Source organism: Nelumbo lutea, chromosome 4, assembly GCF_056320005.1.
Source record: "Nelumbo lutea isolate HS-2025 chromosome 4, American lotus-T2T, whole genome shotgun sequence".
NCBI classification, from domain to species: domain Eukaryota; kingdom Viridiplantae; phylum Streptophyta; class Magnoliopsida; order Proteales; family Nelumbonaceae; genus Nelumbo; species Nelumbo lutea.
In genome coordinates, this window is record NC_142687.1 from 60,600,795 (window position 1) to 60,627,534 (window position 26,740).

Consider the following 26,740-nt stretch of genomic DNA (forward strand, 5'->3'; position numbering starts at 1 on the left):
AATTTTCTAAGTGTATAGATGACATCAATTAAACTCAATGGTGAAAATTATGTGCCATGGGCCAAGTCGGTGGAGTTTTTGATTAGGGCTAAGAAGAAAGTAAAACATGTGGAGGAGGAAAAACCATTGGTTGAATCCCCAGGGTTTAGTGATTGGGAGCAACAGGATGTTCAAATTATGACATGGTCGTGGAACGGTATGGAAGCCAAGATAAGTGTAAACTTTGTGTTCTTAGATACAACAAAGGGAATATGGGATCATGCTAAGAAAGTTTACTTTCGACAAGACAATAGTACAAGAGTATTTTGGCTCTATCAAGAGTATTTTAGTTTGCAACAGGGAAATCAGACACTTGAAGAGTATTATGCTAGTATGAGGAATCTCAAGAGTGAACTTAATGTCTATCATCCCTTGACCTTAAATGTCAAAATTCAGCCACAACAAAGGGGGCCACTTGATGTAACTAGGTTCTTGGTGGGGCTGAAATCGGAGTATGAACCAGTCAGAGCACAAATATTGGGTGGATCTACCCTTCCTACTCTCGAGGAAGTATTTGCTCGTTTCTGTAGGATCTCTCTAGGACCCACAGAGAGTACCACAACTTTTGATAGATTAATGTTTGTTGTAACAAGAGGAGGAGGTCGTAGAAATAGAGGGGGAGTTGTGCAATTCGAGAAGGTCGTGGTAACCCCATGTTTGGTCCTGGTAGTGGAAGTGGTGGAGGTTGTGCTTTAGAGGGAGGTCGTGGTAGAGGAAGAGGTAGCACTACTAGAAAGTGTACACATTGTGGGGTTGAAGGACACACAATTAACTAGTATTATCATCTATATGGCCCACCTTCCACATGGGCTAATCATGTAGTTGTTGGTGGTGATGAAGTGAGTGATAATTAGCAAATTGATCAAACACCTTCTACATCTATAATTGTTTCTGGGAAGGAGATGATGAGTGTCCCACGAGATGAGTATGAGAGGCTCCTTCAAGCTACATCATAGCAGAGAACTTCTACCATTGCAAAAAATATAGACTTAAATTAAAAACAATGAAATTACATAAATATATTAAGCATAATATTAATAAAAAATATAAACTTAAACTTTAAAATAAATGTTTTAAAAAACCTATTATCTAAAATTAAAATACATAAATATAAGATGTAAAGTATATTCAAATGAGAATTTAAAAATAAAATCAAACATATAAAACATTTTCAAGCATGTAAAGCTTCTAATCTCTTTTTTCACTCGTTTGTATTACTTCAATTAGCTAATGTAATGTAAAACATATTACATTCTTGATTCTACGAGCCGCCTTTGTGCCATGCCCCTCAAGGTAAGCGCAAAAAAGTCCATGTTAGGTGTTAAATTCTTAGTTCTCACTCAAAAAATAATGGATTTATAATTTTAATTGCTTTTTAAGAAAATATTTTATCAGGATGAATGATGAACAACATTAGCAAATAGGGGGTTCTCGGAGCTTTGGTGAGCGAGCGAAAAAAGCGTCAAATTTTTAAAAGGCACACTCCTGGGCTGAGCACCTAGGACCTAGGCGAGGCGCATACCCTAAGAAGCACCTCACTTGTGCACATAGGAGAGTCCAAAATTCCTCTTGTTTCTTCCTTTCTTCAGTACCTTGATGGGATTCCCCTTGAACCTAGTAAACCTGATGGGCATATTTGGACTCCATCTCTTAGGTGTCTTTTCATCTGCTTCCTTTTTCAAAACTTTGGTCACTACCAATCCTTCTTCTTTGCTGGCCTTCCTATTATGTAAGTGCGGAGTGCTCTTACCCTCCTAAAATTGGAGCCTTCTACGGGGAAGTGCTCCATGGGAGTATCAAAACATGTGACATTCTTCAAATGAGGAGACCTAAGTGGTGTTTATCTCTGGATGCCTCATGTGTATACTTGATGCTTGTGTAGTCATCTCCTGCATTGTACAGGCCCTTTTCTCTACTGGATTGCTTTTTTCTCAATATAATACACTATACTTTACTTTTTCTCAAAAAAAGTTAGATCAAATGGTGAGATTTCATGTTGCTTAACAATCTCCTGTCCTTTTGTCTCTTTCCTTGGTATAGGTGGACTTTTCGTGCTAGTTTGGCTACATTGTTTGAATTGGCAACCTTTAGATGCTAAAAGAAAAGAACTGATTTGTACAATATTGGAGGAAACTAATGTTAGAATTTTTGAAGACAAAAAGAGATGTGGCGATTATTGAGACCATTTCAGTAAGGGTGGCATATTGGGTAGAGACCATGTATGTCTTTTCACTTTTGACGACTAATGATGTCATTAGGAATTGGGGTGCAGTGGCTGGGTCTTTTTTTGACAAGTAACAAAATTTCATTAATGACAGTTTAATTGCAGTGGCTGGGTCTTCTTATTCAAAGAAAGGAAAGTTGATGAGAACATGGTCACTGCTGGAAAGAGGAAGTGTGAAGCTGATTTTTGATAGTAATGGCTTTGGCAATCCAGGACCTTCTGGAATAAGAGTTTTTAAAAATGAAAATGGGCCTGTGTTAGAATTGTTTTTTGGGACAATTGGGATAGGGGATTCAATGAACGCAGGATTGACAGCAGCAGTTTTTGGGGTTGAGAAGGCAGTAGAAATGGGTATGGAGAAACTTGTCATTGAGGGTGATTAAAAAATTGTATTACGCTGACAGCTGGCTACGTAATGATGCAAGAGCATTGTGGATTTATAGGAAAGAGATCCAAGCAGTTTAGATGGCTATCAAGAAATATTCAATTGATGAGGGTTCAATGGGTGTAAAGGTTCACAAGTAGTATCATTGACACTCTTGCCAAAGTGGAATGAAATCAAACTTTTTTTGGCTCAAGTGTAAATCATAATGATATGGGGTGAGGTAGAGGGGTTATTTTCTTTTTGTTGTAATTAATGGTAATAGTGTACATGTTTTAATTTAATAAAATGTTTCTGTTACTCATAAAAAAATGTGGATTCAAGCAATTAAGAACAACAGAGAGGGAAGAGGGAAAGAATAGAGAGAGAAGAGAAGAGAAACAAGTGAGAGGCCTTGCTATGCATGCACAGGATTCTGTTACTTTATATGAGACATTATAAAAGATGGTAAAAGACAAGTAATGACATGGCAAAATACAAATTCAAGGGAGAAACTTTCTAGGCCCTTTTGGGTTGCCATATCCTCCATTTTTCTTTACTTTATTGAGGGGTTAGTTCCATATACGTCTTATACTTTTTTTCCTTTAATGAAATTAGTTTTTTTTTTTTTTTTTTCTGCAAAAGTACAATAGGATTTCAAAATGCATCAGACGCCTCTTTCTTTTACTTCTGTATATCATGATATATTTCCTTAATTACTTTTATTAACAGATGCTGTTCTTTATTTCAGGTGTTGATCTCATTCGTCAAGGATGGAGTAGGAAGGGTCCAACTGTACTGCAGGAAGGTTATGGGACTGCATCTGTTCTTCCAGAGCAAGGAATTTATCTAGCGGCATCTATGTACCGTCCTGTGCTCCAGGTCTTTGTATTAGCATAGTTCATTTATGTGGTTTGAATATTATACAATATTAGTACATTTTGTAACTTTAATTGACTTTTAATGTTCTGTTTAATTCTGCAGTTTACTGATAAGGTTGCCTCCTTGTTGCCTCCAAAGTACTCTCAGCTTGGGTGAGCGTAGAATCCATTCACCATTTTCTGCTTCTTTGAAGTGCATATGAATTAACTATTTGTTGCAAAAACTCTTTACTACTGGACTTAAGATGTATTTTTATTTTTTTTGTATTATAAAGATAAATTGTTTAATAAATAATTACACATACGTAGAATTACAAAAGCAAGGTATATTTTTTTAACAGAAAATAGGTAAAAAATGCATACAAATCCCCCTGTATGAAGTTAACATAAGGCGCATATTTCACCCATCTAGTTTTTCTCTAATAATGTGTGTTAACTTCAATGTGTTTAGTCTTGTCATGTTGGACAGGGTTATATTCTATATCGATGGCTGCCTTTTTGTTGCAATAGAGGCATTAGGCTAGTAATAGGAAATCCCTATTAAAGTAGCACTTCCTTTATCCACAAAACGTCAGCCACATCATGTGCCATGGTGCAGTATTCTGCCTTTCTAACAATCACCGCCTAGTTTTTACTTTGCCAGGTCACCAAATTATCTCCTACAAAATACTGTAACTGGTAGTAGATATATTATCAGTGGAACTTGCCCAACTGACATTGGAATATGCTCCTACTCTGAGGTTCCCATCTGTGAAGAGTCCTGATGTTGTACTGTATTATCATAGTCCCAGTTGTATGCTGTACATTATTTATTTTCTCCTTCTTTAGTATATCTATTATCAGTTGAATGCTGTATTATCATAGTCACCAAATTATCAATTCATTCGGTTGGACACCCCAGAATTCTTGTGTCTTCTCTTGTATGAACTGGGCTGGTGACATGGTGCAGAGCAGGTCATGAATAGCGGCTTGTAACCTCAGTTTCTTGCTTCAGTTTGAAGAGTAATCCTCAGGCTTTTGACTTCCGGGGCTGATATAGTCTTTATTGCGTAAGGGAGTAAAAAAATCTACTATCAAGGACTTCTCTAAAACACTCATAAAAAAGGTTTTCTCTAAAACCCAATGTCATGAATGTAAGGGGTGGTGTGTCCGGAAGCGTATCGTTAACCACTTCGGAACACCAGTTTCAATATTTATAAATTTTTCGATTCTCAAAAGAACTACAAAACGCAGTTAGTGGTGAGAAAGGGGTCGTATCCATAGGAAAGCGGGGGAAAAATTATTACGTACTTCAATCCGGACAAAATAACAAGATTTGAGATTGCAGAAACACAAAATTTAATTAACTGAACTGGACTCCATTAAAATAAAATTCTAACACTACTGAAAGTAAAAATTGCAGAAAAATAAATAAATAACAGATATAAAAAAACTAAATAAAAAATCTGCAACTTGGTCAGATGTAGCAATCTTTGGATCTATCCTTGACCCTCGAACTCCTCGAGTTGGACCTTCCATCTTACTTGGCCGAATTTCAAATCTGCAGAAAGGAAGACAAAAATTAAATTTGACAAAAATAAGTTGCAGAAATAAAATAAAAGCTGGAAATTAAAGAACTAAAAATAAAAACACGCGTAAAAAGTAAATCTAGAACTATGGGGAACTGGTTGGGATCTGGATCCAAAGGTGGCAGTAGTGGCTAGGCGAACTGCAAGCAAGAACCCCTCCTCTTGCCTGGGCGTTCTCCTCTTCCTCTACCCTTGAACTTCTCAAGAATAGCCTTCCATCTTACTAGGGGGTAGAATCCAACACAAAATAACATAAAAGAAAATAAAGAAAACAAAAGGGATGGCTTATCAAATCCAGTGGCGGTAGTTGTAGATTGGCTAGACTGCTTGTAGAAACCCCTCCGGACAAGATCCGGGCATCCTTCCCTTCTACAACCCTTGAACTCTTCAAGAAACCTTAGACTTGAACTGGGTGAATTTACCAACCCTTTCTCTAGGGCCCTTGGGTTCCTTTATATAGAGAAGGGTGGACAAAACTGGGATTAGAGAGGAAGAGATGGGTAGCTCTTGGGTTTATGCAAAAATATGGGCGCCCTAGGGTTTGAGAATGGAGGGTTAGGATTGTTCTAAGGAGATCTTAAGGCTGAGATGAGGAGGAGAGGGCGCCCAATATTATGTACGGCTGAGATTTGAGCACCTATAGTTGGAGAAAGGTGATTGGTTGAGGTTTAGGGAGTGAGGTGTAAGGCTAGGATGCTGTCTAGGGAGAGATCTAAGGGTATGAGGGGCTGCTAAGGCTTGGATGGTTGAGATTAGAGGTTAGGAGAGAGTGGAGGGTGGAGATTTGATAACTAGGGGCGGCTAGGGTTTGTTAGAGGTGAAAAGGATGAGTGGGGAGGCTCCCTAGGGTTTGCTAAGGAGAGGGGAGTATGCTAATACAGTAGGAGGGGTGCCTATCTGGGTTTGGCAGATAGGAGGTGCCCTCCTGTGTTCAGTTTTTCACAGAAACACCCCCTCTCAGCTGGAATTCACACTAGCTTCCCAAAAACTGCATTTCAGCCTTGGAACTTCCTTAGTTTTGCCCAGGATTTGAACAGGGACCCTTAGAAGTCACAATATTGAATTTAACTGGGAAAAATGGCACATTTTGACTATTCTAAGGCCTAGGTAATCGTAAAATGATGCCCGTTAAGGCATCAACATACAGAGCTATCAAGGGGTTTGGACACATTGTCTCTCATTGTAAGAAGAATGTTTGCACCTATTGCACGGTCATATTATTCCAGATTGCCCAGTTCGGCCATCTAAGGGAACTATGAAGAAGAATCAACCATGAGCATATCAAGTGACCGAGGGATAGGCTACTGATGCATTTGCTACTAAAGCCTACCCTAAACCCTCCAAATTACTTTTTTGAGACCCACTACACATTGTTACTGCCAATGGTTAGAAGTTGAACATCATTGGGAGTAATGATTTTTGCCTCAATCTCTCACCCTCAACTTCCTTTTCCCTTTTGTTCCCAATCTTACTACTAGTCTCGTTTGAGTTGGTCAACTTGTTGATGAAGGTCACATTTTGACTTTTTCCTCTAATGGTTGTTTCATTTAGGATTTGAGTTGGTCAACTTGTTAATGAAGGCCACATTCTGACTTTTCCTCTGTGGATGATATGTTATTGATCGGAGATGGTGAAGGAATTTGAGAACTCAAATCACTTCTTAGGACTTGAAATCCAAAGGAGTAATTGGGGATATTTTGTTTTCCAACACAAGTATGCATTTGATCTTGTCAAAGTTAGCAGGTCTTACTGATAATAAGCAGGTTTACACTCCCTTGGAACTAAATGTTAAGTTGTCTTAGTCAGAAGATTCCTTACTGATGCTTCCCTCTATCGACAACTTGTGGGGTCTCTTATATATCTCACTATGACTCGTCTTGACATTTCTTATCAATTTGTTTCTGCCCCTTGTCAACCTCATTTGATTACCTTTTCAAAATAAATTGTTGATAAAGTGCTCCTTCACATTGTTTGATTGGAAATTTGAATCTCCATATGGAATTGTGTAAACGCCATCCATTGAAAGTCTTGTATTATTTTTGGAACTTCTCTAGATTGTGGTGAATAAATCCTGGTATATATGGAATTGTCATTAATAGAATGGATACAATATTTGTACCTACTAGCACTTGCAATGGTGGTAGGGCCCCCACACATCAAAGTGTACATGAAATGCAAAATCAACACTTTTATTAATCAAAATAAATGAAGTTTTACAATGTTTGCTCACTTGACATGTCTGACACTACTACAATGACATAAATACAATTATAAAAGAATTTTGGAAACAAGATTCTCAATGACTGGAAGGACACATGGCCTAATGGCAATGTCACATATAGATTTTGCTGTTATTACACTGACTCAAAATTATCCACAAGTACAATGGGTTTAAATGCTTCTAGGCTATTATCCAAAATATAGGGTCCATTGACAACATATTCCCTATCAATCGTTTTTCCTAAAGTCAAATACTGAAAAGTATAAGAATTAGGTAGAAAGGTTACACAACAATTCAAGGAAATTTCTATATTACTGATGGAAAAAGATTAGTAGATAACATAGAAACATGAAGAACAAGTGATATGTCAATACCAAGCGGAAGAGATATGGTTATTTGCATACTCCTTGCTTTTTCCATCTGTTATTGATGACGATGAATATACATACATACTATATATATGTATATGTATGTACGTGTGTGTGTTCTTAATGCATTATTTAATTTAATATTTATTTATTGCATTCTCTCTTTGCTACGGTTCTTAGGGGTTGCATACTCTGCTTTTTCCATCTGCTCTTGATGACTGCATATCATATGGTTATTTTTTCTTATATGTTTTATTCTATTGGGTCCATGTTGATGTCATTCACTGTTTGAGTTTTGAAAATTTCACAGGAACGATGGTCTTCTAGCTTTCCTGGAGAACTTTCTGAAGGATCATTTCTTGCCTACAATGTTTGTTGATTATCGGAAAGGCATACAACAGGCTATATCGAGCAAGTCTCATGAACTCATAATTCAATCAGTGAAATATTACTATAATAATAGCAAAGATACAAGGCGGGGATCAAATATTTTATATTTTGAGTATGCTTAAGACAAAATTAGAGTATTGTAAATTGCTAAACAACAGGTAGAAAATATTATCATAGTTTAATTGCTATTGATGATTTGAATGACCTGGAGTAGGTTATAAACTCGTATTTTTATTATAATGAGTAAACATTTAAACCTTTTCCTTTCTTATCAGTAACAATTCTTTCATTGCTAGAGTGGAAATCATGAAATGAGCAAGGGAAAATTTAAACACAAGAGAAATAACAAGCTCCCAAGGCATTAACTCTTCCCTTGTACAGACTTTTCCTCATTATCCCTGATGTGCTCAGATTCAGCTAATTTTCTGTTATTCTAATTCAGGTGAACAAGATATTCACTGAATTCAGAATTTCTGATTTTCTAATGACTAACGAGGTGATAAAACTGTGATAGGCTTGCTTCCCCTCCATTTATCCAGCCTATGAAAACCTTACAATTGCCTTCTACTTCCAATTTTTGACATTCCTGCAGGTATACAAGTCTTAGACCTTGAAACAGAGTCTACATTTTTTCTCTCATAGAAGTAATGCTGGCTTATGCTGTGAAAAAATAGATAATATCATGTTCTCATTCTGGTTTTCTACATGTACGTTTGTTACCGAATTTACCAAGGAACCAGCAACTATAGTTTGACACTTCGACTTTATAGCACCTTTTTCTTGTGGGGACCAGCGTTTCACTTGATTCTGTCTTCTTTTTGAAGGGTTTTAGATCTCATACCATGATATAAGGATGTCATCAACTGAATAATCAGCGTACTTTTCCCTTGATAACACCTATTGAACTGTCCTTAAATGAATCGTATTTATCTAATCTTCCACCTTTTTTTTTTTTTTTTTGTAAATAACATTTCATTGGAAAGAACTCCTACCTGCCCCCCAAAGAGAGGCAGAAGGCCAAGAAAGTATAATTACAAATCCATCAAAAAATAGATGTCAAGCTCTGGAAAGCCTCCCTCCAACTGTCCTCTAAAAGCTCCATCTCAAGTCAAATAGTCAGCCACAGAATTCACACTTCTAGGCATCCATTTGAATGAGCTTTTCATCCTGTTGCCTAGATATTGTGCATGTCTAACCAATGGCCTAAAACTCCATTGGATCTCTTGTCTCTGCAACCAATATATCACTGTTTGGCAGTCTGCCTCAACCTCCAGAACCCTTATGCATTGCATGTTTATCAGTTCAAACCTTGAACCATAGCCATCTCTGCCCTATAGAGCCTGAAAAACTATGCTGTTATGATCTATAACACCTCCATTTTGTTGCTCACAGCTTGGTGACCAGCCTCAATCTGCCACCCTCTTTTTTTATTTTTTTCCTTTTTTTTGATCAGTAACAGAAGTTCATTAACAACAAATTGGTTACAGTTTTGGCATTACAATACAATAGTTTGTTTGGGATTCACTTTCCTTCCCATTCATAGTACACCCATATTACATTACAGTTGTATCCAAAATAAGTGTTCCCTCTGAAATCTTACACCCATAGTACACTCTTATTTGGCCAAAGAGTCAGCTATACCATTGTCTGAACTCTTAACCCATGTAAAGGTTGCTCCCAAGTCCTTGGATAAATTGTCAATCTTCCTTACGTTTTACATGTAAGTCCAAACAGCTGAAAAATTGTTATTCATCTAGAATATTAGCACTTTAGAGTCCCCTTCCACCTCCACCTGTTGAAAGCCAAGCTGTTTAGCAAATCTCAGCCCCTGCAATACTGCCATCACTTCAGATCTGACTCCCCTATTCCATTTTCTACTGAGAACATTCCTATTACGGTGCCATTTCCATCTCTGAATACACCTCCAATCCCTTAGGGTCCAGGGTCACGAAGTGAGCTCCCATTGGGATTCAGTTTCAATCTATTTCTTGATGGAGGTTTCCATTTCATCATAATTGTGTCTCTAGCAGTGGGAGGTTCTACCACCACAATCTGCCATCCTCTTAGCAAATTATGGAGGGTTTCCCCCTCTAGCACTGGAAGATTTTACCTTCATATGATATACCTACAGCAGAATTGAAAAACACTACTTGGAGATGGTGACAAAAGAATTGAAGAAAGAAGTACAAGAAAAGAACCCCTTAGGATCAAAAGACAGTATTCTCTTATCCCAGCCAAAGAGAAGTTAAATACTCCTGACAAACAGTTTAACAACTCAATCATTTTTGGAAGGTAAATAAAAATTTTATTAAAAGAGAAAAAGAAATACAAGGAAGGTGATAAGCAATCACCTGAGAGAGTAGACAACCCAAACACTAAATCCCAATAGAAAAGCCCCAGGTCCCTTGACATAAAAAAAACTAGCCCTTCAACCATTTACTGTTACAAGAGCATCATCATCATCATCATCCATGCTTTATCCCAAGTACAAGAGTTCGGCTACACGAATCCTGTTTTGCCTATCTGTTCTATTTAAAGCCATATCCATTTTGAAATTATTAGTGATTAAATAATTTCTTACTACTTCTGCCCCTGACCTTTTTGGTCTACCCTAAGCTCCTCTATCTCCTTCATTGTGAAACATATCACTTCTTCTAACTTGTGCAGTTGGTAGTCTTCTATGCATGTGCCCAAACCATCTCAGTCTACTCTGTCCTCATTTTGTCACCTATTGGAGGTACTCCTAGGTTCCTATTGGATAACTTCCTTCTTAATCTTATCCTTTCTACTTTTTCCACTCATCCATCTAAGCATTCACATTTCTACCACATTCGTTTTCTGGACATGTTGTTTCTTGACTGCCCAACACTCTGCTCCATACAACATAATTGCTCTTAAAACTTTTTTTATAGAATTTTCCTTTAAAACTTTTTTTTTTTATAGAATTTTCCTTTAAATCTAAAATAACTTTCTAACAACCCTCATGAAGTCCAACGGAGACCCTAACCTACCCCCCTCAAAAAAAAAAAAAAAAGACCAACTCTTCTCTATTTCTTGAATGATGTCTTCTTTTAATTGGCCTTCTGTTTTTCTCTTTTCATTATCTTGTTAAGCCATACCAAAACAATCCTCCTTTTAATTTCATGAACAGCTTTGAAACAGGAATTTGATGCTGGTTCTTTTGATTTTTGTTTTTGAGTTTTAAAATGTGTAAATTGATAAAAAAAGAAGAGTTTTAAAATGTGTAACTGTATTTGAAGCTTCCACAACTTCTTTTGACTGCCCAAAACAGTCTTATCCCTATTTGAAGCCAAAGCCCTTCTGCCTTATCTTTCCCTCTTTGTAATAATTTCCCTACAGTCTACATCATTATTTTCCTTGTCTTGGAACACTGGGTGGTTATCAAAGTTGCAATTAACTGCTGAAATATTTTTATCTCCTTCTCTCTTCTCCTTTCCTCCATTGTTTTGAAAGCTTCCCTTGCAAACTCTTCTCCTTTCCTCAACCCTATGAGTTTCATTGAGGATTTCCTCCTCCGAATCTGACTTCAACACCTCCTCTCTTCTTCCACAAGGGAAAAAGTTCTAAATCTTGTCCTAACTATATGGGGTCGAATACATGAATCCCGTTTCACCATTCCTTTTTGTTCAGTGTCATATCCATTGTCAAAATACTAACTTTAATAAGAACCAAGCTGTTGGAGAGAAAGGTAAAGGTGTAGTTGCTAGTTCATCTTAAAACAGCATTACTCAAGGGCATAGAACTGTTACAAATATAGTCATGCAATATGGGAAGAATTTAATAGGAGGTTGTAATTTTTAATTTCCTTGAGGAGGGTTAAGGGTTAAGAAAGTATACCTCCTTCCTCCCTTGTATTTATTTCTAAAATCTTATGAGATTCTCTTATTGATAAAAGAAAGAATTTAATAGGAGGCAATGGCAGAAACCAATGCCTAGGGCAGCGGATTACTTGTTGTAAATGCAGAGGAGGGTCATATCTCAGCCTAATGTTGTGCAAGGCAAATAATGTATTGATGATGAGCTTGAAGGAGATGCTATACTAGCTGGGTTATTAGATCAACGTGAAGAAGAAAAGATCCATGATGTTTTTAATGTATTGACTCTAGTAGTTAGGTGCATTCTTTATACCCCCTAAGGCGATTGAAGAAGAGTGGCCAAGGATCAACATCTTCAGGACAAGTTGTACAACAGGTGGAAGATTATGCAATGTCATTAATGATATTGGTATTTGTGAGAATTTTGTCTCAAGAAATGGTCACTAAGTTGAATCTGAAAACTAAAATACCTCCCAAGGCTTGTCACATTGCATGGATCAAGAAAGAAGAAGTTAACATGACTAAGTAATGCTTGATTTCTTTTTCCATAGGCAAGAAATGTAAGGAAAAAGTTTTATACTTCTATGTGATGTTGTAGAGATGGAAGCATGCCGTTTACTCCTAGGCAGGCCATGACAATTTGATAGAAAGACAGTTCATTTGGGAGACAAGAACACCCATGTCTTTATCAAGGACGGGCAGAAAATTGTTCATGCACTAATGAAGGATGAGGATTTTTTCAAATCCTCTAGGGAGGTGGGAAAGCAAGTGCTGACTACTGAACCATTTAAAGACAACCTGCAAGAAAGTGGCATAGCATATGTGCTAGTTGTTCAAGAAGTGTAAGAGGAAGGTTAACTTGATATTCCTCATGAAATTCATCAACTACTAGAAAAATACATAGAAGTTATCCCTATTGATTTGTCTGATGGATTGACCTCTAAGTCTAAGAGGAGTATCCAATACCATACTAATTTAGTTCCTAGTGCTAGTCTACCCTATTTATCAGACTGTATGATGAGTGCTAAGGAGCATGAGAAGCTGCAAAGACAAGTTGATGAGTTACTAAGAAAGGGTTTCTTCTTTTGTGAATCAATAAGCCCACGTGCTGTACCCGCCTTGTTGACACCAAAGGCAGGAACTTGGACAATATGTGTAGACCACATTTCATAATTTTGATATTGATGAACATTTTTCCGTGTAGAGTTGGAGAAATTTTTGAGATATTTTGCTAATCTTGCTAAGATATTTGGAATATCTGAAAAATCAGGAATGTTTTCTAGAAACATGGAGTTAGTTAATAAACCTTCTGTTAGAGTCAACAGTTCAGGGGTATTTGAGTCATTTCAGAGTAGGTTATTCTAGGTTGTTTTGTTTATTATGTTTGAGATTCAATAGTGTCCCATACTTAATGAGGGGCATAAAGGTCATTGTATCCTGATTAGAACTCCATATATATATATTATTCTGGTCAGCTGAGTGAGTGATTTTTCCCTCTTCTGGGAACAGCCGAACCATCTCTTGATCTTCCTCTCTCTTTCCTTTCTCTTCTCTTTCTTCTGTTTTCTCTTTCTATTTTTCCCTCTATTTCAGGAAGGAAATCAGATCTGATCTAATATCTAAGACCTTCAAGAGATCATTAGAAGAAATATAATACATTTAATGCTTAAAACCATAGCAAAGAATTATATAAATCAAATAGGAAAAATTAAGACACTGTAATAGGTATATTTTTCTTTGTCTCCCTTTTGGTCTTTAGCCATCTTCTCTTCTTTATATATATCAGTTTTTTGCAATTTTTACTTTCATCTTTATTTTACTATGTGCTTTGATTAGATTGAGAATACTCTTTTGTAGTTATATGCATCTCATAGTTGTCAAGGTGAGTAGGCGGTTTCCCATGGGCGCCTCACCCAAACGCCCCGGATTTTGTATTCTAGGCGCCCCGCCTAAAGACTTAAGCGGGCGCCTAGGCGACTAGGTGGGCGCCTATATACAAGGCGGGCGCCAACATACATCTAATAATTTTTTTTTTAATTTGTTATTTTGATATTTTATTAGATGTTTTTTTCTTTTAAAATAAAACTGGTTACATACTATCATTATTTTATTATTAAGACAACAATACAAAGCCTTTTCTTCTCTGGTTACATGCATAAGGGTTTTTTTGGTTCGATTGGAGAGGGAGGAGAACTAAACACTTCATTCCCCAGCCAAACTCCATCGCACCTCAGCTTCAGCAGGCAAGTTTTTCTCTTCTTCCGCCCCTGATTGTTCTCAGTCGCTAGTCCTAGTCTCAGTCCCTTATTTTTTTTTTGAAAAAACAGGGGCTCCGCCCCTATACTCCTCTCTGCCCTACTGTTCTCAATCGATAGTCTCAGACTCTCAGTCCCTTTTTTTTTTTGGAAAAACAGGGGTTTATACTCCTCCCTGCCCCTAATCTCCTATACTTCTTCTTCTTCCTCTTCTTCTTCCGCCCCTATACTCCTCTCCTCCCTTCCTAGTTCCTGCACTTATTTATTTATTTATTTTTTCAGTTAATAGTTAGTGTACATGCTTGCTAGTTAGTGTATAGTTAGTGTACTGTGTACTTACTTGCTAGTTATATGAAATTTATAGTTTTATACTCATTTGAATGATTTATAGAGTTAATAGTTAGTGTACATGCTTGCTAGTTAGCATGCAAAACCAATAAAATAGCTTACAAAAGCATAGATAAAGTAAAAACTCAAGAAAATTAATATTTTAAAATTCCAATGCCTAGGCGCCTGGGCGCCCTGTGGTCGCCTAGCCTTGCCTTGGCGTCTTGAAAACTATGATGCATCTTTTCATTTTCTTTTGAATTACAGTGACTTGTTAAGTGAATCGTATAAAAGTAGTAGGCCAATTATCCAATCACCGATTCCCTGCTATTTTTTTTGGAAAATATTTTTGAAAATTGTGATGATTTAAACGAAATATTGGAAAGCTTTGATAATATTTTAAAATTTCAAATTTTACATATAGTCTAAAATTAAATTCCGCTGGCATATCAGTAAAATATCAAGGATATTTGGAAAAAGAAGATTCCTGAAAGATTTTGTATTACCACCTATAGAATGGGGATATTTCAGGGATATGCTGCCAAATATTGTTGATATTGTGAACCATGATGTAGACAATTGTGCCATCAACAAGATCACCATCAAGTACCTCTTTCCTATACCTCGACTAGATGACATGTTAGATCTACTTCATGGTGCTAAGGTGTTTTCCAAAATTGACTTGAAAAGTGTCTACAATCAATTCAGAATTTGAGGTGACAAGTGGAAGACAACTTTCAAGATCTGGGATGTCCTTTATGAGTGATCAGTGGTGCCTTTTGGCTTATTTAATGTTCCTATCACTTTTATGTGTTTAACTAATAGTCCTAAAACCATTTATTACGAAGATTGTGGTTGCTTATTTGATGACATCTAAAGAAAGTTCTTGAGACTTTATGCTAACTTGAAAAACTGTCATTTTCTAACAGTGTAGCTGCTGTTTTTGAGTTATAATGTGAGTTAAGATGGCGTATAAGTTAATAATCACAACTACAATTGCCCTACACCTACTACTATTGAAGAAACATGGAGTTTCTCGATTTAGCATCACGTTATAGGTGCTTCATCAAAGATTTCTACACTATAGCAGCACCCATGATTGATTCTTTAAAGAAAGGCAGGTTTATATGGAGTAAAGAAGCCGAGAGGAGCTTTCAGCTTCTTTAGGTGAAGCTCTGTACAAGACCAGTGTTAGCTATGCCAACGTTTTGAGAAATTGTTTGAGGGTGGACTATAATGTGAGTTAAGATGGCGTATAAGTTAATAATCACAACTACAATTTCCCTACACCTACTACTATTGAAGAAACATGGAGTTTCACGATTTAGCATCACGTTATAGGTGCTTCATCAAAGATTTCTACACTATAGCAGCACCCATGATTGATTCTTTAAAGAAAGGCAGGTTTATATGGAGTAAAGAAGCCGAGAGGAGCTTTCAGCTTCTTTAGGTGAAGCTCTGTACAAGACCAGTGTTAGCTATGTCATGTTTTGAGAAATTGTTTGAGGGTGGACTATGATGTATCAGGTATTGGTGTAGGAGCAATTCTTAACCAAGAAGGAAGGTCCATTTCTTATTAGAGTGAAAAACTTAGTGAAACATGAAGGAGGTACAACACTTATGACCATGAGTTATATGCAGTGGTGGAAGTGCTTTGGCATTGGAGGTATTACCTAATCCAATGTTCCTTCGTTCTTTATTCGGATCATGAAGTCTTGAAACATAAAACTAGTGGCTGTCAACATGGTGGATGGGTGAATTTTATGCAGGAGTTAACTTGTGTCAAAGTACAAGTCAGGAGTGAAAAACAAGGTGACAAATGTACTTGGTAGAAGAGAGCAATGTTACTGTCTACAATGACAACTAAGGTGATTGGGTTTGCCTCTATTAATGAATTGTACCCCAGACCCTGACTTTGCTCAATTTTGGAAGGTTTATACTAATGGGGTGCAAGATGTATATGTTCTGGATAGTTGTTTTTTCTTTAAGGGAAGTTGCTTGTGTGTTACCCAATCTCCTCCTTGAGAAGCCAACATATCAGGTTTACATAGAGGTGAACCAGGAGAACATTTTGTGAGAGATAAGACCTATGCACTTGTGGAAGACACGAATTTCTGGGCAAACAGCACTATGGGAAGATATAAGCATGGCGAAACAGCACTATGGGGAGATGTAAGCCATTTTATGAAATGGCACATTTTATAAGCTGTAAGAAGACAACTAATACTTCTAACATTGCTAATGTGTACTTCCAACATCCAAGAAGTGGTTCATTTGCATGGGGTTCATAAGTTGATTATTTCCGATAGGGATTTGAAATTTCTTTTTTTTTTTATCAGCAAATAAAACATTTATAAAACATTTATTTATTCATTAGTTACTGATTAAAGTACAAGAATTTAGAGTTTCAGCAATATGGTGATCCAGGTTACAAATAAATTACAGCTTTGCCCAGAATAAAGTAAATTTTGTTTGCTCCTTGTTTTTCTATAACATTTGACAATCCATTTGCTTCCCTTTTATTCATCTGAAACTAGAATTAAACCTCTTTGAAAGTAGGTCAATTTCTCTGAAGACAAATCTGAACTTGCAAGGTGCTGAACTGATTTGCTATGACCAGGAGTGAATCTCCTTCAATTTCTATTTCTGTTGTTCCAATTTGTTCCGCCAATTTCAAACCTTGTATGAGAGCCATAACTGAGTGCCCAAAGCTGATTGTTCCTGAGAATAGTGCCACTACTTCTCCTTGATGATTTCTAAACAGTCCCCCTATACCTGCTCTCCCCGGATTACCAAAGGAACTCTCATCAAAGTTCAGTTTTAGTTTATTTGTTGCTAGTGGTTTCCAATCATTCCATTCTTACACTTCCTCTATGTAATTCTGTTTGTACCACTTCAGTTCAATTCCTTAGAATGCCATTTATAGAGATATGGCTGAAGAGTTTCAAAATTTTAAACCAATGTGCAGATTTGTTTTTTATAGTTTCAATCACTTCCTCCATTGACTTGCTTTTTTCATTGAAAATTCTTTGGTTTCTTCCTACCCAGATAGTCTACACCACGGGGAAATCAGAGCTGAATAGACTCATTACATCCTGGGGGGGGGGTGCTATTTTCAACCAAAGAAAGAGCAGAAGTATTCTCAAATACAAGACACAAAGGAGCAGGGGACTGGTAAGTGGGGGAGGGTTTCATCACAAGCCTTACAAAGGACACACACATGATGAGAGGCATTTATTTGGTCTTCTTTTCTGTAGCACTTCCAACAAAAGTCTTGTGCTTTAGGAGGGATTGATTTACACCAGATTTCTCTCACAGGAAAGCTCAACCTCAATGTTTTTGAATGGGTTAGAAAAGTAAAGGAGGCACAGGAAAACAAGCCATCATGGGCTGGGAACCGGATTAATTGTCATAAACATTTTGGCCCAAGTAAACCTTCTCCAAAATTGAAAGCAAGAGAAGTAGGGAATCACATTCATTATCCCTTAGACCCCTTCTGAATCCAAAATCCCAAGCTAGGCCCAAAATCCCAAGTAGGGAATCACATTCAAGTTCCTTTCCTATTTTTGAGTTTTTGAAGAAATTTGGGACTAAATTGCAATATAGTTCTTCCCACCATCTCCAAATTGATGACCAAATAGGAGTGGTAAATAGGAGTTTGAGAAATCTATTGCAATGTTTGGTAGTAGATGTAAACCAGAACAGCAAGAAACCTATGGTTTAATCAAGAAAACAAGCAGAAAAATAGAGAAGTGTGTATCAATAGAGAAGAGAAAAGGAGAGAATAGGGTTGTAAATGGATAGTGAGAAGTGCTAATGCACTGGCAGATGGTCTAGCTAGGCAAGGGTTGAACAGAACTCTATGTTTTGGGCTGTTTTGTAATTGCTCCATGATTTGGGGTTTATAGGGTATTTGGTTGTTAAGATTCTTTAGCTCCTTACCTTGTAATTTTGGTTTTCCAAACTATTAATAAAATCCACTGTTAGTGATAAAAAAAAAAGAAAAGAAAAGGAGAGAATAGGGTTTTGGGAGAAGAGGGTCAAACTGTCTCCCAGCCCCCTTAATCGTATTTTTTAACTCTAATCATAATTTACAGTATAATTACAAGATTGCCCTTAATAGGGTGGCTTTACTAATAAACACTTAAAAGAGAGCTAATAAACTTAGACCCATAAACATAAAAGATAGATAACAAAAGAAGATTATGGCCCAATAGCTAACAGTAGATCATGCAAAATCATGAGAGGTTATATTACTTAGGATGAATTTGCTTTTAAGTCAAACCACAGGTAGGAGTCCTTTTAAGGTTGTTTATGGAAGGCAGTCTACACATTTTCTATGTAAGGTTCCTCTTTCCCAATCTAGAAAATACAGTGTTCAAATAGAAAAGATAACAGATCAGATGTCAAAGCTTCATAACGCCATCTATTTGAAGATAGGAGAATTTAATGCAAGGTAAGGCATGAGCAGATAGTAGAGGAAGACTTAAAACTTTAAAGGAAAGGTTTCCAATTGCCAATTATTCAGAACTTGACCAAGACAGTTCAAAAGAGATTAGACAAGTTGAATGGGTTGTGTAACCCTCTACACACCCAAAAGATTTGTATTATATATCAAAAGATTACATAAAGGAGAAAGGACAATTGTGCCCTTCTAAGAAAAAGTAAAGTAACATGCAAGAATAAAATATATGCACAATAAGGTACAAGGTAGTCCCAACCGGTCAGCCCGTAGTATCTCTACAGATTTGGGATTCCATTCTCTTTTTGTCATAGCCAGCAGCCATGGTAGAACTAATTCTTGCTTCTTCTATTTTCTCTTCTTTATTTTCTTGTTAATAATTGTGGCAGGAGCCTATTGTTGTGTGTTAGAAAATTCCTGCTTGAAAGTCCATTTCAGTCTGCCCCTTAACTCTTCTAGCCCCTTCAACTTGTAACAGATTACTTCTTCCAATGGGTTCTGTGGATGGTATTCTATGCATGTACCATACCACTCAGTCTAATCTATCCATTTTTATATTGGAACTACTCCTAGGTTCCTTCATACGATTTAATTCCTGATCCAATCCTTTCTAATTTTACCACTCACCCATCCAATTTTAACAACTCAATAGCAGATTGAAATTCAGAATCTCTTAATTTAAGCAGATCAAATAAGCAGTAATAGAGGCTCATTTAAAACTTTTTTCTTTTGATTTCAAGGAAAGCCAAGGTATTGAAAGTATGTAAAGATTGTTTTAAGGAAAGTAAGAAGCATACACACCCAAATGAAATCATGTTGATGTAGAAAGAAAAGCAAATGAAATCTTTAGGGGGGGGGAGAGTTTTACACATCTTCAATTTGCCAAATGACATCATTATTTTTTCCGAGGATTGTAGTGTAGTAGGAGACGGTAACGTACATCTTTAGATGCTTTGAGAGAATTTCAAACTTAAAAATCACTAGTTGAGAGAGTTGCTTAGCAGAAGTTAATATTGAGAATCTTATAGGTAAATAAACTGATATAGGTTGTACCATAATGTAATTATTGATGAACTAATTTGGACTTCTAATGGTAATCTTAAAGCCCTTGCTTTCTGGAACCTGGTTTTTGATGGATTTTCTAAAAGACTTGTAACTTGTAAAAAGTTATTTATCTTTGGTTGGAAGAATAATCCTAATCAGGTTGATTGTTGCAAATTTGCACATTTATTACATGTTAGTTTTCAAAATTCCTTAGTTGTGTAAAGACTTGAGAGAATAATGAGAGGTTTTTTTTGGGCACTGGGAGCTACTAGGGAAGATCACTTGAGAAAATGGGCTAATTTATGCGAGAGCAAAGTGCACGGTGCACATTCTGCTTCTACTTATGCTACATGTACCATGCACCAACTTGTTGACTTGTGAATGGTCTTCTCATCTATTAATTTAAATGATTAAATCTGATTCTAAGGAATTTCTTTTGTAGGTCCAGCTGCATTTCGTCCACGAGCACATGCTGCTTCTACTTATGCTCCATCAGTTGAGAAGGGACGTCCTGTCTTGCAGGGGCTTCTAGCTATTGATTTCTTAGCGAAGGAGGTAATAGAGTTAGAGAAATACAAGCATCTTTCAACATCAGACTTATAAATCCTTTGGTCTATTCTTCACCCCTCCCTGTCCCCACCCTGTAGTCAAGATATTTTACCCCATCATTGCCCTGTCCTTGGTGGTGGGGCAGGTTCAGGGTGGGGCATCCATTCCTCGTAGGGGACGGGGAATCCCCAAATTTTCCCTGCTCCAAGGCAACTACTTGAAAATTATCTATTTTGTGGACAATTTACACATGATATAGGAATTTGGGGGTATTTCAGGAATTGAATTATAATACTTTAGCAGTAATTCAAAAATGGAATTATGGGATCCTAGGATTTTCAGAATTTAGGGAAGACTTAGAGATATTTTAAATATCAATATTAAACCTAGAGATATTTTACTAATTTACCTTCGGGTTCGGGGAATTATATATGAAACCCGTCCTCGGTTTGGAAAAAAAATAAACCCCCCCCCCCATTTGGGGCGGGGCCCCGATTTTACGGGGGAAATTGCCATCCCTACCTAAGGGGCAGTTCTCAGTTCAGAAAAGAAAAAAAAAAGGTAGAAACAAGAAACAAGCAAGAATAGAAAGTAAGGGCCTGTTCGTTTCCTCTTAACTCTTATCTCTTAAAAGGAATCTTTTAACTTTAAGAGAAATATGGTTGTTCGTTTTCTGTTGCCTCTTATCTCTTAAAGTGCAATCGTACAACTTTTTGTTTTCCACTGATACCCCCAAAAAAGACAAACAAAACTCTCATATATGGGGTCAAAATGGATATTTGATAATTTTCAAAATTCAGAATTCGGAATTCAGAACAACATTCTCTGCATTCAGAGTTCAGAGGAAAGAAAAGTTCACCAGTACCAATATACCTCTTAAGGTAATTTTGCACTTTCAGATGTTAGACTTCAGAGCAAACGAACATGCCCTGAGACACTCCCTTAGGGGTTCTCGTTGTAAGTTTGAGCTATGGGAAATGGATATATGTATCTGTACCTAGATCTTTTACCAAAGCTACTGTAACTTATTCCTGAACTAGATTATGCTATTTTTCTTAATGGCTATAACTACCTTTGTCGACAATTCTGATGTACCCTGATGATATATTATCATTGATGTTAGGTGCTTGGTTGGGCACAAGCAATGCCTAAATATGCTGGAGATCTTGTGAAATATGTGCAAACATTCCTTGAGCGGACTTATGAAAGATGCCGAACATCATACACGGAGGCAAGTTATTTTATTTTCATCAATATTGTGGCAGTTTTGCTCCCATTTGTTTCCAATCTATTCTACACTGTTCCTCTGTCTGCTGATCTTAATTTGTTGCCCTTATTCACTATGGAGAATGAAACCAAGTTAATGAAAATGGTTGTTTTGAGGACTTTTTGGATATTTGTATAACTTTCCACAAATAAGGTATAATAGTTCCATAAGATAGTGATTTTAACTGTCACAATCAACTAGAATTAAATATGTGTCTCTGCTAGTGTTCTATCAGTGTTGACACTATAAAGCAAAGTTTTAAAACGCGGAGGTATGACGCGAGTCCCTGGCCCACTTTCTTTCCCCTCATCTTTCCTTCCCTTTCCTTTTCTTTTCTTTATTTTTCTCTTTATTTTTCTTGTCTTTCATTATTTTTCTTCCCCTTCCTTTCTTTTTTTTTTCTTTTTCTTCTTTCTTTTTTCATTTTTTTTCTGTATTTTTACATGAGGTGTGCATGAGGCGCATGAGGCGTATTCCTCTAGCACGCCTCATGAAAAAAACGTAAGAGGCGTACGCCCCTTGCACCTGAGGCATATGCCTCAGAGGTGTCAGCGCTTCTGGCATACGCCTCAGGGTGTTTTGGGGGAAGCTCACCTGGAGGTGTGCTTCCAGGTGTACGCTTCCCATGCCTTTTAAAACACTGCTATAAAGGTTTTAGAAGCATGTTATGTACTTGCTGCATAACTGTAAACTGGCATATGCCTCAGGGCGTTTTGGGGGCACCTCACCTGGAGGTGTGCTTCCAGACATGCGCCTCCCATGCCTTTTAAAACACTGCTATAAAGATTTTAGAAGCATGTTATGTACTTGCTGCATAACTGTAAACAAACAACGATTAGTTGTTCACTACTTTTCCTGTTGAATCAAATGGTGCCTATTGATTCATTGTCTTCTGATCAATATCCAGGCTGTTCTTGAGAAGCAGAGTTATATGCTTATAGGGAGGCATGATATTGAAAACTTGATGCGGCTTGATCCATCTAGTGCATGCTTACCAAGTTCATTTGGTCAGCAAAGTATGGAATGTAGTGCTTCTGATGCTGAGACTGTTGAAGTTGAGGCAGAAATAAGTGATCTACTGTGGAGCTTGCGCCCAATCAAGCAGGTACACCTTATATGATATAAAGTTGTTACACTTGATAATTAACCTGGTAAGCCGTATATATTTTCAGTAAATTGGTAAGTCTCTTCTTAATGTGTAATTGGATTATTTGAACTGTTGTTCTTGAGCTATGCATCTTTTCTGGATTTAAAACCCTTTCTTTTGTACATATAATTTTATGTTATACTTATTATCAATCTTTAATACAAGCTTTACTCAAGTATATTTCTGTTATTTCCAATGCTTCTTGTGTAGGAGAATCTAATCCGAGATGATAACAAACTCATTTTGCTGGCATCCCTTAGCGATTCGCTGGAATATGTAGCGGACTCTATTGAGAGGCAAGTGGTTGCATCCGCTAATGCCTAGTTCTTTTTTTTTTTTTTTTTTATTATGTCGGAGCTATCTTTAGTTAGATTTGTTCAGATTAAGCAAAATATATTTGCTAGTCAGTGTAGCTAATGTTTTTATAAGCAATAGAAAATTAGCAAAATGAGGTAATAATATAAGAGTACCCAAGTAAAGACCCTAATAACAATAACCTTGGTTATGTAACAGTGGAATACCCTCCACCCATGTGGACTTGATGATGGTGATGATATTTATAGCTTCTTTATTTTATTTTATCTTATAGCCAACATTACCCAATCTTTCTGTGTTGCTTCTTCTGTCTTATTTCCTACACCTTTTGAAGCCAATCTGCATACGCATTGCCTTGCCGCTCCTTTATGATAGGCACTATTACATGAATCTATTTTGTTGTAAAGCATGACTAATATTTTATACCTTCAGAGTTTTATGCCCTCATTTTCCTATCAAAGGCAGAGATTCTACCTTCTTTTGTAGGTCTAAGAAAGTAAGAAGTTTCCTGTCATATTAGAAGCTTAAAATATCTACTTCATTCAGAGAGCAAGGCATGAGGAAACTTTTACATTATAATCTTCACATTGTTGTTAATAGCATACAGTATGCAATTCTTGTTTTGGATCAAAGACCATCCATTATTGGGGTGTTCAGGGTTTATTAATGGTACAACTCAATAATTTAGGCTTGGGCAAGCATCCTTAAGGCCACCAGAAGAAGGAGAGGAGAACCCCAAGGATAAGACTCATCGGCATACACGCACTAGCAGTGCTCCTCCCCGGGATTTGGCATCATTTGCTGAAGAGTATAGGAAATTAGCAATTGACTGCCTTAAGGTTTTGCGTGTAGAGATGCAGTTGGAGACAATCTTTCATATGCAGGTATATAATATTCCTTAGTAGTTGATACGCATTTTTATGCTTTTCAAGTTAATATTTATGAGGTTAAGTCTCCCTGGAGCAATAGAAAATTTGAGTCACTTAATTCAAACAGGAAATCACTAGTAGGGAATACTTGGACGATCAAGATGCAGAAGAGCCAGATGATTTTATTATTTCACTTACTGCACAGGTTAGATTACTTTCTTTTCATTTTTTCGCTTGTCCTTTACTTTTTTCGCAAAGCAATACAGTCTAGGTAGTTTCATGTGAATTTCCATGCAGTTGATATGAATTCTTATCTTTCTAATTACTGTGGGGTTTAAACAAAATCAAATCCTTTTCATGTCAGAAGACATTGAGGCTATTTTCACTTGGGAATAACTGTGAGAGTCACCCAAAAATTTTTCTCTGCATTCTGAAAATAATTAATATGTTGGTCATTCCTTCTTGATACATCTTAAAGAATGTGTTCTGAACCTGCGTGGTTGCTTTAGTCCTGGTTCTCTAATGACTCATGTTGTATTGCACTCTGTCTGTTGAACAGTCTTTGTGTATCTTTATGTGGCAACCATCAGAAGGATGATTTTAGCAGTATTATGGAGAACAAAATGTACATTGATTGAGGTAGTGAGAAATGATCTGAGGGCCGACAGTTTCACACAGGATATGACCCCTGAATTTGATAGAGTTTACTGGAAAAGAGTATTCATGTAGCCAATTCTGCACATTGGGTGATGACCATGGAACTATTCATAAACTTCTCCACGAATGACATTCTAAGAAACTGGACTGAAGTAGCACAAACAGATGTACCCGGGAAGGGCAGGTATGATGGGTGTGATTAGAAACTATCTAGGTGAAGTTGTGGCACTCTTCTCAGGACCAATAGGTATTGGTGACTCAATACAGGCTGAATCTCTGGCTCTACTTCAAGGTTTAAAGATGGCTGAACAGATTGGAACAATAGATTTAGAAATAGGAGACTCACTATTGGTCATTTCTTGGGCTAAAAACATCACATCAGCACCTTGGAAGCTCAAATTTATCTACAGAGAAATTGAAATACTTGCGAGGTTCAACTCTCAGTTTGGTTCATAGTTTTCAATGCGCCAAGGCGAGGCTGGGCGTCAAGGGGGCGCCTTGTCACCTAGTCACCTAGGCGGGCGCCTAGGCATCCCCTAGGTGATAAGTTTTTTTATATAGAAAACATAGATCCAAGGGTAGTTCCCTAGGTACCATAGCTATATTTCCTTGATAATTATTCATAATTTCTATAAGAAAAGTATATAGTTCATGTTAAAGTATTGAAAATCAACATATTCATGAGAAGAATAAAAAGAAGGAAAAGAAAATTCAAAAAATATAGGGGCTGAACCCTTATTTTTGTTATAGGAAAAGAAGAAAAGAAAAAATTTTAAGTTGTAGTAGTAGTAGTAGTAGTACTGTAGTTGTAGTAGAAAATGTGTTGATTAGACAAAGTTTTAAGTTCTTCCTTACTTATTGGTTCAGGTTTTAAAGCCTTTGAGGGTTCAATACAACATTTAGCAATGTTTGTATTGATTAAATCCTAACAAATAAGAAAATAATAAAAACAAATTAGTATATAAACACACAAAGTGCCTATTTTAGTTTAATAGTGCCTATTTTATAATTTTAATGTCAAAAAATAAAGAATAAAAAAGTATTTTACAATACATAGTACAAAACTGCTTGGCGAGTCTCAAAGGGTGCCTTGTCGCATAGGCATCGCCTTGACAACTTGGTTTGGTTGGGTCAAAAGGACTCCAAATGGGTTGGTGGTTACCCTAGCAAAACAGGGGGCAAATAGATCTACTTTGTACTGTGCAGAACTGTAACTGTTTGTATGTGTTTGTAGATTGGGTTAATGCATTACTGCAACCTATAACTATTGTAATTCATTATTTCTCTATTATTAGTAAGTCTTTTTTGTTGATCCAAAAAAAATCTATACAGTTGGGATAAGGCCTTGTTAAGTTATGTTGTTTTTATAAGATGAGAAGGATGATGCACAATTATGTGAATTTATTTATCATCCAAAAGAAATCCATTGTAGCAATGCTTTACAAAAGCCATTGAGGTGTTTAAATGTAATCTGATCCAACTTAACATTGTCTGAACCCGGCTATCCTTTTACTGATGCCAACATATCTCACCATTAAGCAAAGTTGTCAGAATCAAGAGTCTTGGTGCTTATTTAAATTAGTGTTATTTCCATTTCTTTTCAACACAACTGTCTTCTAAAGGCTGTCGCCCCCTCCTCCTTTTATAAGCTTAAAGGGATCAGCTCCTAATCCCATTAGGAGTTGCTGATCCAAATCATATTTGGATAAGAATTCCCTTTAAGTGATAAGGGTAAACCCTTATCTTATCTGCAGATTAGATCAGCCCTCTCCTAATCCTATTAGGAGGTTTCTAGATCTGAATCACATTCAGATTTAGACTCTCTGAGTGGATAGGGTTAAGACCCAATCCTATCTGCTAATCTAATCTCAGAATTCGCCCCTCATTTAACTAATCAAATTAGCCCAGTTCAAAATGGACTTTAGGCCCAATAAGGTTATGTGCTCACTCAGCCTTCCAA

The 26,740-nt window shown here is 36.8% G+C and overlaps 1 protein-coding gene across 2 annotated transcripts in view; it reads left to right on the forward strand.

Annotated features, from left to right (window-relative positions):
* Positions 1–26,740, forward strand: part of SEC8 (subunit of exocyst complex 8) — a 79,645-nt gene that overhangs the window by 42,357 nt on the left and 10,548 nt on the right. The window contains exons 14-22 of one of the 2 annotated variants that reach the window (XM_088985101.1): positions 3,376–3,506; positions 3,609–3,658; positions 7,973–8,073; positions 20,419–20,531; positions 21,649–21,756; positions 22,700–22,897; positions 23,150–23,235; positions 23,943–24,138; positions 24,251–24,328. In XM_088985101.1, coding sequence (XP_088841227.1) covers positions 3,376–3,506; positions 3,609–3,658; positions 7,973–8,073; positions 20,419–20,531; positions 21,649–21,756; positions 22,700–22,897; positions 23,150–23,235; positions 23,943–24,138; positions 24,251–24,328 — 1,061 coding nt within the window. The remainder of the gene's footprint in view (positions 1–3,375; positions 3,507–3,608; positions 3,659–7,972; positions 8,074–20,418; positions 20,532–21,648; positions 21,757–22,699; positions 22,898–23,149; positions 23,236–23,942; positions 24,139–24,250; positions 24,329–26,740) is intronic. The other variant, XM_088985102.1, reaches the window with a different exon arrangement.